The sequence below is a fragment of the Oryzias latipes genome, chromosome 7 (assembly GCF_053564925.1).
Source record: "Oryzias latipes strain Hd-rR chromosome 7, Olatipes_Hd-rR_3.1".
Taxonomy (NCBI): Eukaryota; Metazoa; Chordata; class Actinopteri; order Beloniformes; family Adrianichthyidae; genus Oryzias; species Oryzias latipes.
This window is the reverse complement of record NC_136243.1, coordinates 25507391-25527627: the sequence shown is the minus strand read 5'-3', so window position 1 is coordinate 25527627 and position 20237 is coordinate 25507391. Positions and strand designations below refer to the sequence as shown.

The following is a 20237-nucleotide window of genomic DNA, read 5'->3' as shown; positions in this document are numbered from 1 at the left end:
AAATACGCCTTGACATTATTAAGACATATATTAGAAATTACAAATGAAAGCCTAGAACATAGTTTGTTCAGGGAGTGGAACAAAACAACTATGTTTCCCGTCATGCCCCCGAGAATTGCTCCATCGCTGTTGTACACCACTACTCTGAAAGGTATGAGGTGCCTTTATGATAGGTGGAGCTGGGTTAGACATATCAACAATAAATTAAGGATGTATTACTTGTTTCAGGAAAAAGTTCAATTCAAAGTGATTGGAATGTTACACCTTTTCATGTTTTAAATCTCAAAACTATGTATACTAGCTCAATATGCGAAATTACCAACATTATAAAATTAACTATTGCAAAACTTTTGCAGGTGGAGTGTTAAGTCCATACTAATAGCTTTCTTTCAGGAGTTGAAAATAGTTGTTTAGAAAACTGACTGTCACTGATGACCAAGAGGACAAGTTTACTTATGTAAATAATAATATTCCTAATTAAGTCTTACTTAAGTCTTACTTATTCTAGGCAAATTATGTTGTGAAGTTAAAAAAAGAATAGAGGTGAAACCTTTGTTCTATCCATTCTTTTTGAAAACTGTTTATGTTAAGTCCAGAATATCATGACATAGTCTGCTTTATTCTACTTCTACGATGCTAAAAACGTTATAGTAACATGTTGTGGGACACACGTTCAATTAATAGTACTATTATTGGAAATTTTTTACTAAAACAAAATTTCCCAAATTTTTAAGAGACACCAATGAAAAAAGTATTTTAAATTAAATGTTACCAGTTTGTTTTTTATTTTATTTTATTTTTATTTATTTAATTAAACATTAGAGGGCAGTGGGACAAGGGGAAATTGCATTTTAGGGGTTACCATACTTATCTGGGATATTCAAAATATTTTCAAGCATTTGTTTTCTCTAATTTTTTTTAGATTCGATCTCAAGACATGTACAATTAGTCAGAATGTTTTTTAGTATTTTGTATTAATGTTTTGTATGTGAATTATTTGAAAAATGGTGGGTGGGACGTAAAATGTTCTCCAATTCTGAAATGACCCCAGACACTAAAACTCCTGACAGGAGATCTAGAAGTTTTGATCCATTAGAAGTGGGATCTATCTAACCAGTGCCTACCTTGTGATCTATGTAAACATCGTAGGCGTGGCTTATTTGCACTCATGGCGCGTGGCGGAGGGGATGTGCTCTGCTCCACTTCAGCTGCTGACTGTCACACTAACCCAGTGCTTCTCAATTATTTTTTGCCAGGCCCCCCCTAGGAAAAGAAAATGTTTCGCGCCCCCCCTGACCCCCCCCCCCCCCATAACCCCCCCCCCCCCCACACACACACACACACAGACACACTCGCGCGGTGACAATACATCAGGTCAGTATCTATAAAATTTGTATACCTAAAATTGTATCTTTTAACACTAACAAAAGAAAAAAGCAAAATAAATCCACTTTCAACAAATATTAACTTTATTTAGCCACAGAAACCCTGTTCTAGTCTAAAACAGAAAAGAAGCTGAAAGTACCTGAAATTAAAAAAATCTGTCATTCCTTATTTAAACTAGAAACATTTTGACCAACTGAACCATTTGATGCTGAAAAAAATAATTCAATCAATAAATAATATTAAATCTAAATTGATCTGAAACATTAACACAGCAGCACCAATATATTTAACGTTTTTAGTCTGAAGAAATAGGTAAAAACGTGCTGATTTTTTTTTTCTAAATGACGGATTGTTTATTTCTGATCTCATAAAAGTGCAGCTGTTTTCCTGCATTACCTGCTGTCTTTATGTCTGTCTGACACTAACTAAACCACAGGCAGACAAAGAAAACATGGATGGAAAATAAAGACACGTCATCAAAATGTCTACAATAGTTCATAAAGAATGACATTGTTAGCATGAGCTTAGGAATCTAAGGGCAGCGGTGATCTTGGGCAACAGGCAGCGGTAGCAGTGGTCCGCGTGCCCCGATTCCCCTGGCAGACAGGGCCCACACCACCCCTCCCCTTTCGTTCTCACTCGCGCAGCCGCGGACAGACAGAACAGACAATAGGAACCGAATAGTGGACCAGATTATTTTCCAAGCACTGAGCCGCTGTCACCGCTGCCCCCACGTTAAATTTGCGCACCGGACAAACCTGTGCCTAAAACCGCCACCACCGCGCGCCCCCCCTGGCATCGCTTCGTGCCCCCCCCTGGGGGCGCGCCCCACTATTTGAGAAGCACTGCACTAACCGCACGAGACGGCTTTAGGATGAGCAGAGCCTCACTACAACTCCCACTCTTGCCCCGTAAACATGGCCGAACAACACGTGCTTTTAAATTTGAGTCTCCAAACACCAGAAAACCCTCCAGTTGCACAAAAAAAGTTGCTATAGTCGAATTTTGAAAAGACGTCAAGGCAATACTCTAATCCACGGCAGGCTCTTTGACCTTTGTATTGTGGCTCTCTGGTTAAAGAAAAATTAAATGTTTTGTAAAGCAAAATATTTTAGGACTTGGCGCATAGAACTGAACAAAATAGTCAGAGAAGTCAAACGTTATTCAATTCATTCACAAATACAGCACATGTCACTCGTGACTACAGTACCCATAATGCTCCAACAAACCGTTAAGCCTTCCACTTGCTTTCCCTTTTAGTTTACCAAAGTGGGACTAAAACATTTTTAAAATATTTGTATGCTATAGAAAACCAAATTGAGGTCAGTAAGCAAAACCAGAATTCATAGATGAAATATAAGCCATTTTTTCTATGTTTTATTCTTTTTCTAAGCACAAACTGTCATGTAATTAGCACAAACTTAATATTAGTTAGTTAGGTTTGAGAAGCTCATCAGGCCTTGTCAAATTCACATAAGCGTTATGATATATAGCTTAATTAACTCATGTTTTTGTATTCATGAACATACAGGCTCTCGGTGGAATTTCCTTCGTTTGGCCCTGAACACTGATTTTGGCATTCACAAGGGAAAAAAACTATTTGGATTTGTTTTGTTTTTCAGTGTGCATCTCAAAGACACGAGGGCATCTTTGTTTGCCACCATACTGTTTTATGAGAAAGGAACACGGCTCTGCAGAGCCGATTAACTTTTAGCAGGGACCCAAGTATAGAAACAAACATTTGAAGACACTGGAAATTAGAAAGCATATCCAGACGACAGCCCCTTTAGATTGAGTTGGAGAGTCTAAAAACCTATTTTTAGATTCAACTAAAGGCAAATGTTATTGCAGGTTCCCAAACTTGTTTGGTGGGTTTAGCCACGCCAAAAGTTAAGAATGAGGAAAAGCAAACACAAAGCGTGACAATCTGAGCCAGTTCTCCCACATTATCTACAGTTTCTGTTAGTACCTAGAGATACAGATCCAGATAATCTGCTGGGCTACAAAAGTTTACAAAAGGACTAAAAAACTACAGTTTAAAACAGTTCTTTTGTCAATATTTCCAACCAGGTTCAAGACTGCTAAATATTATTTTTCTGACTTTTTTTTGGTTTTGTACCACATGACTACTTGTCATGAGTTTGATGAAACAAGTCCCCATCACATGGACTAATTTAATCAGGACAATGAGAGTAAGCCTTTAATTTAGTTATATAAATTTAAAACGAGTGGTTTAAAAAAAAAGATCAGCTACCATTTTTTAACATGTTTTTTGCTTTAAAGTTTACTGCTATTCCAGTAAAAACAACCGAAAAGCTTCTCTTTGCATGAAAGTAACACATTTTCTCAGATGAACGATTGCTTGATCTTTGTTCCCTCTGCTGCACTTTGTTGTATTCTAACTGATATTTCACATTTAACCTCTTCCTTCCTATGTTGAAAGCATTTGGTTCTGAAGAAACTGTCTTGCACAGTAGAGGAAATTGGAGCACTTCTGAGTCTTCTCTTTTGCAGTTAGACATTAGCTTCTTATTTTATTTCATGATTGCAGGAACATTTAAAAACTAATCTTATGGTAACCCCCCCCCCCAGCATCTTTACAGAAGATGGAATTTGTTCAGAAATAGAAAGTAGAACAATGATAGTTATAATTTATTTATTGTAGATATAAAAATGTAAAAAAAAAAAAGTATTTCCCTCCTGCAAAACAACCCACAATATCGGTTTATACGTCAAAAATACACAGAAGTGACTGCATTACTGTGCTGTTCAACCTACCCTGACAGGCTGACAGCTAATTATAAGGTTGCATTTGTGACACCAACAGATCAAATTTCGGCCAATCAAAAAGCAGAGGCGGAGCACGTGGAAAAACCAGCGAATCAGATTGGCCTCTCCTGTACAGTCCATTCCGACCTGCAGACAGTTTTTATCATCGTAACCGTGTCTCTAGATGGCGATGGAGGTGCTGCGGGGAAATTTGGCATAAAGCTTTATAAATAATTTGCAGGGAAAAAATAATCTTTTTTGCTGCAACTGTCGGAGTTTTAGAATCTAAGTGTTTTAAATCCTGAATTAGTGTATGGCAGGAGGAGAGTTTTTTTTCTTTTTTTAATCCTTGATGTCATCCGCGGTGGAGCCGTAGCCTCCTTTAAACTCCTGTACAACACCAGGATAATAAACAATTTTTTTAAAAATTTTAATTGTTATTGCTACGATGGCAGCGATGATGGGACTTCTGCTGCAAGGTGTCCTGCTGATTTGTGTCAGCGCTCTGGTTGCCGGCTTCGATTTTCATCAGGGACCCAAAACCCCGTCGGCTTTTGTGAAGCACACCAGCACCGAAGATACAGTCGCAAAAATCCAGAAGAGGTCCTTGACTGCGCGGCTGACAAGTCTCAGGATAAAACGGAGAAGTGCCGATCCGACTGATGCCTGTGAAATGCTCAAAGGATACGACAAGAAGTTAGCTAACAACACACATCTCGTAAGTTACTAATTAAGGTCCCATTGCAGTTCACGAGTCACACTTTTGTGCATAAATTGACGCTCAGGTGCTAAACAGGTGCACGGGCAGGCCTAATCACTTCTCCGGCGCAGTGAGAAATCCATCCGCTGACGGGCTACTTTAAATTCTGGTGCCTGTCAACCCGAACCCATGAGTTAACTGCCGTCACATCCCGGATTACTTTGTCCTATTAACAAAACACTGCGTTTTTCTCCTATTGATAGCATTTCAGAGACGCTATATTTTGAACTTTCAAAATAAAATTAAAAAAGAGCAATATCCCGCCCTTTGTCTAGTCGTTTTGCCGTTTTGTGCGTGTTTTTCTTAGAGCTGTAGTAAAACAGTGACAACACCGTTCCTCTGGCAGCATAGGCGCTTAGCTGTGTAGTTAGACCAGTTCACCTTTACTAAGGTAGCTCTGATGGCTTTGACCTTTGTGTTTTTCTCAAAGCTTGGAGCTCTATTTTGTATCTTACCAGAGCAAAGCTTCTACCTGATTTGTTGGCTGTGAAAACGGGTTGGTAGCATCAATGTGCTTAAAGGGAACTAGTGCATAAACATACCGGTAAGTGGTTGTGAAAGCAGTGAACAAACAGGAAATAGTTCTCTAATGCTAAAACTCCATGGGTTAAAGCTACCCAGAAGAAATGCTTTTTTTTTTTTTTTAAATACAGGTTTCTTAACTTGCTGCACAACCACACTACCCACAACACAAACAACACTGACTTCATCAGAATCCTGTGCTGCTTATTTGCTTTGCTCACACTGCCATGTGATCAACTTTTCATTGCAGCCTTTGTGTATGCTTGGTCCCAGTAATCTGAGGTCTACAGTTCTTAGAAGCTGACCCTTGCTTTCTGTTTGGTGTAATGCACCCAGTCTGACCAGCACTAGAGTTGATTTAAAAAAAACGTGCATTTTTAAAGAAAACTGTTTGAATTTACAAGTTTCTGACTGTAAAAATCTTAGTTTTGTCATAGATGTGGTGTCTAATAGGTTGTATTTGCTCAGAATTCTTTTGTAAACTTTCAGTATTTGCATTTGTGTTTTCAGAGGAACTCGTTTCGCATGAAAGGTGTTAGTTACCTGACACGCCTGTTATAACCTTGTTTTGTTTTCTGTGAGGTTTGCTTCTTCTAACATGTTGAGTCCCTCACAGCTAATTAACCTCCTTGCACACTTGTGTGACACCTCCATGTTTACTGTGGTTTTGAAAGCAGAACTTTTTCCGTGTGTTTTTCTCAGCATCTCTTCGATGACCTGAGTGGCTCTGTGTCTCTTGCCTGGGTTGGAGATGGCACCGGGGTGAGTGGTTTACCTGCCATGACTCAGCAGTAGTGACTGACACTGGCTGTGCTTTCCTCAAACTAGAACTCCCTTTCCTTACAGGTCATTCTGGCTTTGACAACATACCAGATGCCCTTCTTTCTGTTTAAATTTGGTCAGTCCAAACTGTATCGGAGGTGAGTTTCATGCTCTCAGGGAAGAGTCTGTTTTGCATCAGATCATTGCCTAACTTTGCTCCGCCTACCTGTTTGCTAGCGATAACTACGGGAAGTCATTTCAAGATGTAACCAACTTGATCAACCACACTTTCATCACAACTGACTTCGGCATTGCTATTGGTCCAGAGAATTCAGGAAAAGTAAGCAACTTTAAGGTTTAAATACTATACCTGAAGTTTGTTGGCTATCAATAAAAACAGAGATGTGTGCTGACAAGAGTTTTTTGGATTCTGGTTTTCAGGTAATCCTAACAGGTGAGGTATCTGGAGATGACAAGCCTCGGATATTTGTTTCTGATGACAGCGGGAAGACCTTCACGCACCATGATTTGAACTTTATGCCCCTGACACAAATGAGTTACAATCCGGAGGATTCAAATGTTCTCTTCGTCTTTAGCAGCAAAGTAAGTGAAGAATAAAACTTCTCTTAGATTAAAAACGAGTGAGTATGAATGGAAGTTAGACCAAACTCCAAAAATATCAGATCATATGTTACATCACCATCAGTAAAAGAGGAGATTAACTCTAGAAACAAAGTAAAAAAACAGGGTAAATGCCCACACACTTTAAAATGACTTACCATTTATGCTTATTTATTTACATTTCATGCATTTTTTGGAGTATAGATTGTATTTAAAGGGGCAGCCATATTCTGTGAGATTATTTTAGTTCATCAGGGGATGAGGTTGTTAGGTAAAAGTGTTGACTAGAACATTTGCAGTTTGATTCCTGGACTTGATAATGTGTAACCTGATGTATCGTTGGACAGACGTATAACCCAGCATTGGGCGTTTCCATTATAAGCGCATGAACAGAGAGTGAAAAAGAGTTATATGTAGGCTAACAGAAAAACACTGAAAAGATTAAAGACATGCAGTGTAGATGTGTGTGCTTGTGTGGTTTTATGTATGTGACTGTTGAGACTTAACACTTGGTAAACACAGCTCATGCACCAGTTTGTGTGACTAGTTGGTGTTGTATATGTGTTCCGCTTTTAGAAGGAACTGTGGCTTACTGAAGATTTTGGCCAAAGTTGGAGAAAGATCCATGACATGGTGTGTTTGGTGAAATGGTAAGACACAAGACAAAAACTGGATAAATTTCATACACTCACATCATAAAAGACTCCAGCTTGAAGCCCCACTCCAATGAGAGTTGTGTTTTTAACATGTTCTTGTGGCCTTTTTCTGATGACGGAGGACACATATAAAGAAATTATTTCATAATACAACTCGTTGTGAATCAGGAGCAGACAAAACAAACGCAAATTGAAAAATGTCGTAGTGGTGATTTAGGTGCTACAGTCGGGAGGCCACATGCTCGCCGCTCCACTCCATTCCGATGCATCCACTTGCAGATAAATAAATCCACGAGCGTTAGGCCTGCACAATAAATAGCAAATGTATCGTTATCACTATATCAATTTGTGCAATATACATATCGCAAAAGACGGCGAAAATTGCGATACATGGTATCCTTAAATGTACTAAAACAATCTTATGGCAGCTTGAAGTATTTAACGAATCGTTGTTGACCAATCGGACAGACCCCTTTAATGTTAGATGCTCACCTCCCATGTAGACAAGGGCCATTTAGTGTAATAACAATAACAAGTTATATCAACATCGGAATATTGATCACTAATATCGCAAATCACAAGTTTTCCTCATACCCTGCAGCCCCAAACGTTCGTCTTCATTTTCCTCGTGTGAATTGGCATCTAGCTTAAAATTTTATGTCTGGATTTCTCCAATATTGCTCGTTGTTTTTGGTGCACCGCGAATGTTCGTTTGGGATTGTAAGGGGCTGAAAGCTAGTGGGAGAGAGTGTAACAGATGGATGATGGGAAATGGGGTGGACCAATTCCAAGCCAACATTTCTGTCCACCTCTTAGAGGGGAATTTCTAATGAACTACTGCCGCTCTGCAGAAACCATGTCCTAGAAAACGACATTTTAAAAAAAAAAAAAATTGACTAAAAATTGCATCATCATCATTAGAAGACCACTGGGAACACTTTTACAATAGATCAAAAGATGATCAGAGTGGGACTTTAAGATCAGGTTAAGTAAAACTTAACACTCTATTACTTTATCTAAAGTGGAAATACCTAGCTGTGTGACATGTAAACCATTACAGGAAGTTGTTTAATCAGTATAATTTTAGTCAGTATTAGCTTTCTGTACAGTGTGCTGCAATTCAGAGTTCCTCTTGCTTTTATTTTGAACATATTTTTTATATATGATTTTCCTTATATTAACTTTGCGCAAACATTTTATGGCAAACTCATATTTTCCAATGTTATAAACTGTTGTCTTGGATAAAGCTGTATGCAGCTTATGTATCACTAACAGACGGGAAAGTTGCATACCACCCAGTGACCTTGTTAAAATATTGTTATCCTTATCACTGCTACGTATACGCAGTTTCATTTTATCGGCTGGCGTAGAGATAAATATGTCAAAAAAAAGTTAATCAACAGAAAACATCCCGATGCAGAGCTTTGTTCTGCTAACTCTGAAGATAGATCTCTAATCTTTCTCAAGTTAGAACGTACACAGAGAACAAAAAATGGAGCAGGACTTGAGTCTAGTTTAATCATTTGAAAAAAATATGCTTGCTTTTTTTAATTATTTTATTTAACCATTCATAGTGGACTGTCATGCCTTTACCCACAGATTGGCCCAAATTTCAACTTTGCTTAAGTATGTTTGATTATTTCTATCTTCTTTTAGGGGGAATAAAAACACCATCTACTTTACAACCAGCAAAAATGCATCGTGCAGTAAGTTTGTTTTCTTTTAACCTTTATTTAACCAGATAAACCCATTGAGATCAAGATCTCTTTTCCGAGGGGGACCTGACCAAGGGGTCAGCAGCACACGTCACACAACACGTTAACAGTATAAAATAGAGCAATAGGATTGGAATTTTTACAATTTTAAGTCATTGTTTTAATTTAACCTTTATTTAACCAAGCTATTAAGAACATGTTCTTTTTTACAATAATTTATAATAAATACAGCTGAGTGACTTAGTGCTACAAACTGCTATAGATGTAAAAAGTCACAGACGTAAGTTTCAAAACTTATAAGCAGTATGAGAATCTTAATGTACACTTATTGACAGCACCACACAAGCACTGATGGATGTATTATCTTTCTCTGCTACACAGGAAGGAACGAAAAAGTACATTTTGTTTTCAAGCAAGCGTGAAAAGAATTTGACCTTAAAGCAAACCTGTTAAAAGCAAACAATATTTTCAAATGTAAAAATATGTGAGATGTATTTGTGTTAAAATAAGTATAATTTTAAAAATATTTTTTAGAAAAGAAAAAAAAAGGAAGACCAAAATAAAAAAATAATTATTAATGGGTTTCTATTTATCTGCGCTTTTCCAGGCGCTCAAAGTGCTTACAATGTGTCTCCATTTTTCATTCACACGTCAATCATACTTGGTGATGTAACTACTGATGTAGCCACAGCTGCCCTGGGGCAGACTGACAGAGGCGTGGCTGCAGTACGCGCCTACGGCCCCTCTGACCATCACCGGGATCATTCATACACATTCATACACCAGTGGAGCAACAATGAAGGCAGGGAGGGAGAAGTGTCTTACCCAAGTACACAACGACAGTCAACTGGGGGGAGTGGGAATCGAACTGCCGACCCTTCGATCATTGGATGACCTGCTCAACCGCCTGAGCCACTAACTGGAAATGAAAAGAAAACATTTATTACCATCAATTTTGGCTCATGTATTTGGGCATTTTGTCATGTAGCTTAGTTTGTTTGTAAGCTGCTTGTATGTTATAGGTGATCGGGGAATGTTGGAACTGAAGAAAACCACTGACTATGGCAAAACCATCAAGACTATTGCCAGTAAAGTCTACTCCTTTGGCCGTGGTGGACGCTTCCTCTTTGTCTCTATAATGACCAGCCAGGTTAGTTCATAGATTCAAACACACCAGTTCAATGCAATATTATAATAACAAACAAAAAAAGCTTTTTTTTGTTTCGATTTTTTGAATTCCAAGATCTTTTCTATTACGTCTAATTGACGTAATAGGATTCAGAAAAAACCTGTCTGAAACTGAGAATATAGTTCAACTAATGTACTATATCACTTGTAGGCATTCAGTAAACCACACAACCTGTGCGGTTTCAAAGCCAGCAAATACTTTTTGATACATAACATGACACTGGAGATGAGGTTTTCAGTGCATTCTGTCTGCCTTATTTGTTTAAAACTCCAAAGTGTGTTCTTACTCTCCATTTTTGCTTTTTGTTCCCCTGCAGGACAGACTGAGGGTACTCCATGTCTCTGTGGATCAGGGTGAGACCTGGAACATCGCACAGCTGCCAGCCGTGGCTCACGACCAGTTTTACTCGATTTTGGCAGCAAATGACGAGATAGTCTTCATACACGTCGATGAACCTGGAGGTGAGTCTGTGCAGTGACATCATAGTCAGTTTACCTCTCCATGGAGACCCATTGAGACGTACCATACTCCCAAGTATGATCATTTCGTTTGTTTCATGAGAGGGCAGGATCAAAGGAATTTCACCAGAATATAATTACATTTATGAATTGCAGATCTCAGAAATCCCCTTTTTATTCCTGTATATTTCCAGTGCTCGCGTCCTTCTGAACTTTTAATGACCCTCTTGTCTTCTGTTCTCAGATTCCCTGTTTGGAACTGTGTACGTGTCAGATGATCGGGGCACTGTTTATTCCAAGTCGCTGGAGCATCACCTGTACACCACCCCAGGGGGGGATACAGATTTTACAAACGTCACCTCCTTACGAGGAGTTTTCATTACCAGTGTCATGGCTGAAGGTACTTTTTTTTTTTTTGAGAGAACAATGGGATATTGCTGCCCAAATTCTCTGTAGAACCACACCAACACACGACCTCTTCTGTAAACACCTCTTTAAGAATGTTAGATGAATATTGAAGTGACTGTCTAAAGCAGTTACATCTTCAATCACAGCTCTCAGCACAGCATGTATTCTACTGTTAACAATTGATGTTGTCCTTAATGTTTTTTCTCTCCACACTTTTTCTGTTTTGGTCTATAACTGTTATTTAAATGTCATGTTCTGTCTTGTGATTCCAGATAACTCTATACAGTCTGTGGTGTCTTTTGATCAGGGAGGGGAGTGGGTTCCCCTGAGAACGCCTTCAAATGTCAATTGTAAAGTCACAGCCAAAGATCCAGACAAGGTACAAAGAAGGAAGAATATGTTTTGTGTCTTTGAGATAAAGCTGGGAGGGAACAGGAGTAGCATTGCTGTCTTAGAGCTTTACTGTGTCAGTACTGAGCTTAACAGATTCTGATTCTGTAAAAAAACAAAACAGACTAACTGCTTGTATTGTCGTCCACAGTGCGAATTCCACATCCACGCAGCTTACAGCATGGCTATGAAGCTTGATGTCCCCATGCTGCCTCTGTCTGAACCAAATGCTGTGGGCCTCATCTTAGCTCATGGTAAATGTTCCTATCAGAACACATATTGCATCAGATAAAAGTTAGACTTCAGAGACACACTTATGTCATATATAGGGCCCACCGAACTATAAGGCACATTGAGACGAGAGTCAGAGATAAATGTCAGTCAGACTTTATTAACCGCATTCACAGTAACTCTAGAACTTGTTTGTGACACACTACACATCAGCTGTGTTAGCAGATTCACAATACCTATAACTCCCAACATGTTTTCAACACTTGAACAAAAACAGACTGATATCACTAAGACAAATGTTAGTGTGGCTATGCTAACTCTCCACCAGTGTTAGGGGTAACGGACTTTTGTCAGTAACGGAGGGACTTAACGAATTTAAGTTGAAGTTTTAAATAAAATTACCGAACTACAGAAACCCTTGTTACTTGGTTACTTAGGTTTTGTAAACTCTGACATTTTCTCTTGGTTAAATGAAATGAAACGAAACGAAGGTTAATAAAGAAAAAAAAACGGAGTTACTGGCGCATACGTATGTGCGTGCAGATTTGGGGATCAGTCATAGTACAGACTTGCCCCCTCATTGCTGCAGTCACATTGCTTAGATGTAGAGAGAGAAAGTTGCAATTCATTGTAATGGAAAACCTAAAGTCAGCGAAAATGAACATGGAGGCATTAAATAGTTCTTTGTGTTTATAAAGAGTTGCTTACTTTCAGATTTGATAGAGATGAAAATAAGCGAAAGAGGTTCATCTGACTTTGAGCAGTGGCATGGACCACATGTGTTGTTTTTGGGTCACACTGTTGTCTGAATTCTAATAAAACCAGGGTCTGACTTGAACCAGGTTCATACTTTGAATGAGAGCATTGCTTTAAAAATAAAGTTAAACAACAGACAAGAGGATCTTGTTTGTGCAAACTGTTTTTTCCTTGAGAATTTGTATATGAGAGGAGAAAGGTAAAGTAACGAGTGGAGAATTACTTTTTCAAATACGTAATGAGCAAAGTAATTAATTACATTTTTGAACCAGTAATTAAGTAAAGTAATCAATTACTTTTTAGAAGTAATTTACCCAAAACACATAGAAAAACGATCTATGTCCAAATTCTCTTCCTACTCCCTAATTACTAAAAAATTAGTGTGGGACTATCTAGTGCCCTAGGTTTTAAGAGCAATTCAGACACCGTGCTCACTATTTTTTCTTTTCCAAAACGACATTAATGACGTCATAAATTTATTTTTATGAATTCACTGTTCTGATGATGACATTTTGGATGGTTTATAAAAAATTATCGAAATTCATTTTTTCACATGAAAAATAATGAAAACCCAATGCATTGTGGTCTATTTGCCAATCTAGAGAAAATCAATGCACACTGGTTTTTCACAGAGACTTCTGGGAAATTTCTCGGTCACTTTATTTTGGAATTGTAGAGTCAGACACCCTGACAAAATGGCAAATGCACTTTACAGTCCCATGAGTATCGAGTAGAGAAAGAAATCGGACACAACCACAGTCCAACACTGCTACACAGTAGCTCTCCATATAATTGGACATCAGGAAGCCCAACCAGAATTTATCCACGTGTGAAGGGCTTCGGATTATGAAGCACACAGTTATCATTTTAAATTAAGACTTTTGAATGCGCCTCATTGTGCAGACGATATGGGGGTTCGTTTCTGCTCCTGAACAACATCTGTTTCTATAGGCAGCATTGGGGACTCTTCCTCAGTGATCAGACCTGACGTGTTTGTGTCGGACGATGGAGGCTACAGTTGGATAAAGGCGCTAGATGGCCCTCATCATTATGCCATCCTGGACTCAGGGGGACTTTTGGTTGCGGTGGAGCACAGCCCCTCGGACACTATTAAGCAGATCAAGTGAGTTAAACTTAAGTTCACATTTCGCTTTACAATAGGCCCATCCAGAGTGTATCCTCCTGCCTTCTACCAACAGTGGCTGGGATAGGCTCCAGCAACCCTAAAGCGGGTTTAGAAGATGGACGGATGTATTTAAAATAAGAACTACATAAAGAATCAATTTTTGTGAAAAAATATTGCAATTTTGTTTCAGCAGATGAATAAAATAAATATTTCGTCCACTAAAGGGGTGAATAAATTTGACATGCTGCTGTAGCTACCGTATTTTCCGGACTATAAGTCGCCCTTTTTTTCATAGTTTGGCAAGGGGTGCGACTTATACTCCGCAGCGACTTATATTAGAAATAAAATGAAATAAATACATTGTTAACCCTCCTGTTATTTTCATTTGTGAGGAACAGAGAGGATGTTCCTGGCTAAATTTGATGTATGAGGTATGTTAAGTGTTAAGAGTATGTTAAGTGACTCAGAGAATCAGCAAACTTTTTTTACAGTAAGATCTTGAAGGCTAACAACATAATATTCTATTTTCCAATGATTTCATAGATTCATAAATGCGATAAAAATGACAACTGTTTCTACAAATACAGGATGAAAACAGAGTATTAGTTGGCCAATGATGCTTTATGAAAGGAATAAATAAATAAGTATGAGAAAGAATTACTGTGAAATTATGAGATAAACAGTCTGCTATGATTGTGTCATATGAGGTTGTGCAAGTTATTATATCTTGGTCTCAGATTTTGTCAAATAAATTTCCCGTCAAAATGCGACTTATAGTCCAGTGCGACTTCTCTGTGTTTTTTCTACTTTATAATGCATTTTTGGGCTGGTGCGACTTATACTCCGGTGCGATTTATAGTCCGGAAAATACGGTATATGTAATCTCACAGAGGATGCCAGCAGGTACCCAGTGTACAGGTGTACAGTCAGGAGCTCTATTTTCTTTGTAGTTTGTTTTTGAACGCTCTTGGATGTCCCAACAGATTTTCCACTGATGAAGGACAGTGCTGGCATGTATACAACTTCACCACAGAGCCCATCTTTTTCACTGGGTTGGCATCAGAACCAGGAGCTCGCTCCATGAATGTGAGCCTCTGGGGGTACCGAGACTCCTACATTAGCCAGAACTGGGTCTCCTTCACTATTGATTTCAGGGATCTTCTCACCAGAGACTGTGAGCCACTGTTTATAAAACATTTTCTTTTTATTTTTCATACGTACATTTCTTTCAGGTTATTCAAACTAATATTCTTTTGTAGGTGATGACAATGACTATGTGCAGTGGTTGGCCCACTCGGATGACATCAGTGACCCAACTGATGGCTGCATGCTGGGTTACAAGGAAAAGTTCCTGCGTCTCAGAAAAGACTCTGTTTGCTGGAACGGGCGTGATTATCAGGTCGCGTCACAGCCGACCCCTTGTGCTTGCACTCTAGATGACTTCTTGTGGTAAGATTGTCGACTATATGTCCCCCTTTTTTATGTTACACTCTGTTGTGGTAACTAAGAGGAAATCCTGTTCAACCGGTTTCTGGTTCTGTAAATGTATGTACAAATTAAGTATGTGTGTGAACCAACAAACAAAAATTTTCTGAGAAAAACAATATTTCTTTCTAAAGTGACTTTGGATACTACCGGGAAGAAAACAGCTCCAAATGTGTAGAGGAGCCAGATCTGCAACACAAAGTGTTGGAGCTCTGTCTACATGGCAAAGAGGAGCAACTGGTGACTAGTGGGTAAGGCAGTAACTTCACTGGTTAAGTGATCTTCATTATTTAATTCCAGTTCCTGAATCTGTACATCTTCCTCAAATGCCAGATAGTCTAATTTCAGTGTGTAGTAACCAACAGTAAATGTCTTTGGTCTACTCTTTAATTACTGACGCAGCATCAGATGAAAGGAATGAGAGTTTTGTTTATACATTTACCTTTAAAAACAGCTTGAAAGAAGTTTAAACTTTTATTTTCAATCTCAAAAATCAATCATTTCCTTTACAAATGATTGTTTGACTTGATGAACAAACTTGGATTAGAACCTTTTTTTTTTTAACAAAATAGATTTTAACATTGTTTGTTTCTGATTCAAAGGTACAGAAAGATCCCTGGAGATAAATGTGTAGGAGGACAGACGCCAAAGCGTGAAGAGATTGACCTCAGTAAAAGGTGTGTCAGTGACATGGTGGAGCTACACACTTTGGTCAGTAAATTTGGAAACCATCGCCGATGTTTAATCTCGCACTCTCACTGCAGTATTTGTTCCAGAGCAACAACCTGTGTGATGCGTTTGTCTGTTTCGTGTTTTTCACAGATCGGAGGTCATTCTTCAAAGTCTGTAGCTATAATAGTAGCAGTTGTCGTGATTATGCTGCTTAGCATTGCAGGTGGAGTGGTCTTTGTGAGGAAGTATGTGTGCGGTGGCAGGTGATTGTTTCTAGACCTTCTTCATTTTATTCAAAATATCTGAGTCAGGCATCACAAATGAGTCCTCTGACCATGTTCTGAATCATTTCCTGCAGGTTTTTGGTCCACAGGTACTCTGTACTGCAGCAGCACGTCGAAAACAATGCCACTGATGAGATGGACGACGAGCTTGAGATCAACCACACTCAAAACGGCAAAATAGAGTTTCACGATGATTCGGATGAGGTACGATTAACTCCTCTGAGGAAAACGTGAGGATATTTTTCCAGCAGCTGAATCTCGGCTGACAGTCAGCCATCAACAGAGGGGGGGTAGTAAAAGTTCAGACTTTGTTCTAACTGCAATCCTGTGGTGAAACATTATGATTTGGGAAATACCAAAGTCTTGAAGTTTCCAGAATTTCTTCACAACAATGCTAAAGACCGTTAAATGATTAACTCAAGAGACTGCAGCTAACTGGTGCTGCACCATAAATGGATCATGTTTTATGTCAAAATAAACACAGATAATATCAGTACCTTCATTTTTAGTGTTTGTTCAGATTATTGTGTCTCGAGGTTGAAGTAGAGCAATGTCAACAAAAAATGTTAGATTTGTTTTATATATAGTCATTGCATAGTCAATAATGTAATCACACTTTGCCCGCTTTTCAAATGCTGTGGGACTTGACTATTAACAGTGGCTCCACAAGATGAGGGGAAAACAGTATGCTTAGAATTTCTCAGTCTCTTCTATTTTAATGATTCTATTGATGCCTGTTTACCTCAATCTGATGAAGACAAATAATTTTATCATTTCATGCTCATTTTATGCTGAAAACCAAAGCTTGTCACTTCCCGCCTGGATTACTGCAACTCCCTTGTTTTTGGTTTACCACAAAAAACTCTACGAAAACTACATTATGTTCAGAACTCAGCTGCCAGAATTATCTCTCAAACACCTTCCATCCAACACATCACACCTGTTCTGCAGCAGCTCCATTGGCAACCAATCACACACCGGATTACATACAAAATACTTCTCCTGACTTTTAAATTCATCCACAACCTTGCCCTCTCATATCTATCAGATCTTCTTCATGTCGCCACTCCCACCCGTACCATCAGATCCTCCTCCTCCCTTCATCTGGATGTCCCCACTGCTCGCCTTGTCACTATGGGGAGCAGAGCTTTCAGCTGTTCTCCCCCAGGCTCTGGAACTCACTGCCTCCTGGCCTCAGAAACATTGGCTCTCTCTCACAATTCACCAAGAAATTAAAAACTCACCTTTTCCAAATTGCCTATTTCCCTCCATAACTTATTCATGGACTCTTTTAAATGTCTATTTTTTTTTCTTTTATTGTTTTTATTTTTATTTTCACTTTTATGTACGGCACCCTTGGGTTCCTAGAAAGGCGCCTTACAAACACAATTTTTTATTATTATTATTTACCTAGACATATTTTGACAACTTTAGTTAATTCAAGTTACTTGAGTAACCATATTAACAAAGTGTGTAAACAAGTGTATTTGCAAATGAGCCACCGTAGTTTGTGTGCACGACTATATTGGTTATCTGGGTTTGAGTGTTTTGTTTTTTCTCCTCTTTAAACAGGACATGCTCGAGTGACATCAGTCCTCTGCGATGCAGCTCAGTAAGACCCCTCCTGTCCAGCCTGTGGCCGGCCACTGTTCCTGTAGCTCTCGTCTCCAGCTACACCTTCCCTTTACCCTCTTGTAGAAGCTTCAGCATCGGCTATAAAGTCTGTGTCACATCGCACTGCTGTCAAAATGAAGCCTGATGAATGAATGTACTTCTTACATTTACTTCTAATACCTCCACAGTCGGGGAGTTTTGTACTTCAGCTACTAGTTAACGGGTTTGAATCTTATAGGTATTTATTTTAGGGTGCAAAAACGAATGCAGTAACTGCTTAACTGCTGAAAAAGCCAGAGAAATACATTGCACTGTTTTACAGGTTCTGCCTCCTTCATGCCGGGCGGGGTATGCTCCTGAAAGTACTTTTAATTTCTGTCAAATGTTTTTGCCCTTCTTTATTTTTAGTTTTTTGTGTGCACTTGTACATAAACACATCATTTGGATTCTCTGTGTGAGAGTAGTCTGGTGGGAGTGACAACGGTTGCATTGAGATTTATGTTCATTAACCCCTATATATGGTAAAACCTCACTACGTTTTTTTATTTTAGATATTTAAGAAAAATGTCCACAAATGGCCATGATAAAGGAAAAAAAAACACACATAACACAAAGACATGCCTGTAGGCTTTTGCTGCGTCATCACATTAGGATTTATGATTGAAATAAAACTGCTCACAAACATTCTGTTTACTAGCATAGGTAGACTTTGTATATTTTGGATACTGTCCGTGCAAGGTAATTTATCTTTTTAGCACAAATGTTTCTGTGTTTTATGAATGACAGCATATTTGAGGAAAACACAGCATTGCCTCAGTGTGCAGGAGAATGGCGGCATATGTGTCTCATCACAGTTTGTCAGAAACTTTAAATGCAGTTCAAGCTGCTGAAAGCACAAAGAACTTTTTCTGTGAAGAGTTCGTCTGTGAACGATTTTCTTAAAAGTGAGATTTTTTTTCGTCCTATATAGCCATGTTGGTTATATGTATGACCAAATGCATTAATATGAAAGCAATGACAAAAGGCAATCACTGTAAATAGTAATAGTTGCAATACCAGCATTTTTTCTGAATTATTTCAAATCACTGGGTTATTAAAGGTTCCTCATCGTGTATCATACAGCCAAGCTTTTTTTTATTTCATCTCTTCTTCAATTTGATTCTTTTGTGAATTTTTTTCCCTTTAAAGAAATGTTCCTTGTGTTTTTTTTTTTTTTTGTTGTGTTCAGAACATTGTCCTTATATAGGTTTAACATGTTTAAAGTGGTTCGAAGTGCAGAATGTAGGAGTTTGTTAACAAGTGCCTGGTGTGAGAATCTGGCATATTGCTGCTGTCCATCTACTGATCATTTGATATCATTTACTGCATAATTGGTCAGTCATTATGTTACAAATGCATCCAAAGTATCAAAATGCTAACTTTGAGCTGAACATTAGTCTCTACATAAAATTATGGTTAAGCTGCAAAATTTAAATCAGGTAAATTCTTCAAGCAGAATAACCTCATTCGTTTGACAAATTGATGATTTCAGGATTTGACTTTATTCAAATAACTGCTTTTCTCTGGAAAACACTGGATACAATTATTTCATGCCTTTTGCATTTTTCTTGTTGTAGTTTTAAAAAACCTTCTGTTTGACTTTTTCTTTGCTTTAATGACAAACTACTTTTGTGAAGGCTCTGTAAATATAAAAAAAGTTTTCAATTTTGAAAGTTTTCTCATTTCTTTGGGTTTGACATTAAACTCGTGCATTCTTCTGTCATTTGTTGCTGATTCATTCTTTCGCATGAACAGAAACCTATGAACAAACATCTAGAAAAAGCTTCCAATAAATGTATTAAAATGAATTCTTAGCATAGATCTAAACCTATATACATTATTTTACTTTTGAGACGTGTACATTGTTTATTTCAGAATTAACACCACGTGCTTCACTACACATATTCCATGTTTGCCTCTAAGTCACATCAGAAAACACTAAATTTGTCCTTAAGTAATTGTATTTAGTGCCATATGCTGATATGTGGAAACACTGAAAGTTTTCTGTCCTTTTGGAAAACATATATGCAGCGTTTTTTTATTATTTTTGTATTTTTTTCTGTACTGCCTTTTTATTCTATTACATTCTAATATTCATTATTTTTTTAATTGTTTGAAATGTAAGATAGATAATGTTAAGGAAACTTTAGTTGGTTATTATGAAAAAGAATGGAAAATTAAACTGCTTCAAAAACCAAAATTACGAACTTATTTGCAAATTAAGGACACATTTTGTGCTGAGCCACATGTTATGTACAACTTAAAAAGAGGACAAAGATCCTTATGTGCTCAACTTTAAGCAGGAGTGCTCCCCCTACAGGTGGAAGTAGGGCGCTTTAAAGGCGTTCCTGAGGAGGAAAGACTGAGGTCTGTGAGCTGCAAGTGGTGGAGGAT

General features: G+C 38.2%; 1 protein-coding gene across 3 annotated transcripts; it reads left to right on the top strand.

The window, feature by feature from the left end:
* Nucleotides 1-14: 14 nt before the first annotated feature.
* Nucleotides 15-19566, top strand: sort1b (sortilin 1b). Of its 3 annotated transcripts, none has more exons than XM_078950702.1 (20): nucleotides 15-151; nucleotides 6140-6199; nucleotides 6284-6357; nucleotides 6437-6539; nucleotides 6641-6802; nucleotides 7397-7470; nucleotides 9133-9182; nucleotides 10214-10341; nucleotides 10697-10841; nucleotides 11083-11238; nucleotides 11519-11625; nucleotides 11788-11890; nucleotides 13575-13746; nucleotides 14733-14923; nucleotides 15009-15198; nucleotides 15369-15485; nucleotides 15837-15945; nucleotides 16057-16169; nucleotides 16265-16394; nucleotides 17763-19566. In XM_078950702.1, the coding sequence occupies exons 3-20, from the start codon at nucleotides 6311-6313 to the stop codon at nucleotides 17775-17777; spliced, it is 2112 nt and encodes a 703-aa protein (XP_078806828.1). In that variant the 5' UTR covers nucleotides 15-151; nucleotides 6140-6199; nucleotides 6284-6310; the 3' UTR covers nucleotides 17778-19566. The 3 variants fall into 3 exon arrangements, with proteins under 3 accessions (XP_078806828.1, XP_004070452.1, XP_078806829.1); XM_004070404.5 differs by lacking the exon at nucleotides 15-151 and adding an exon at nucleotides 4250-4873; XM_078950703.1 differs by lacking the exon at nucleotides 15-151 and adding an exon at nucleotides 5441-5459.
* Nucleotides 19567-20237: the final 671 nt, after the last annotated feature.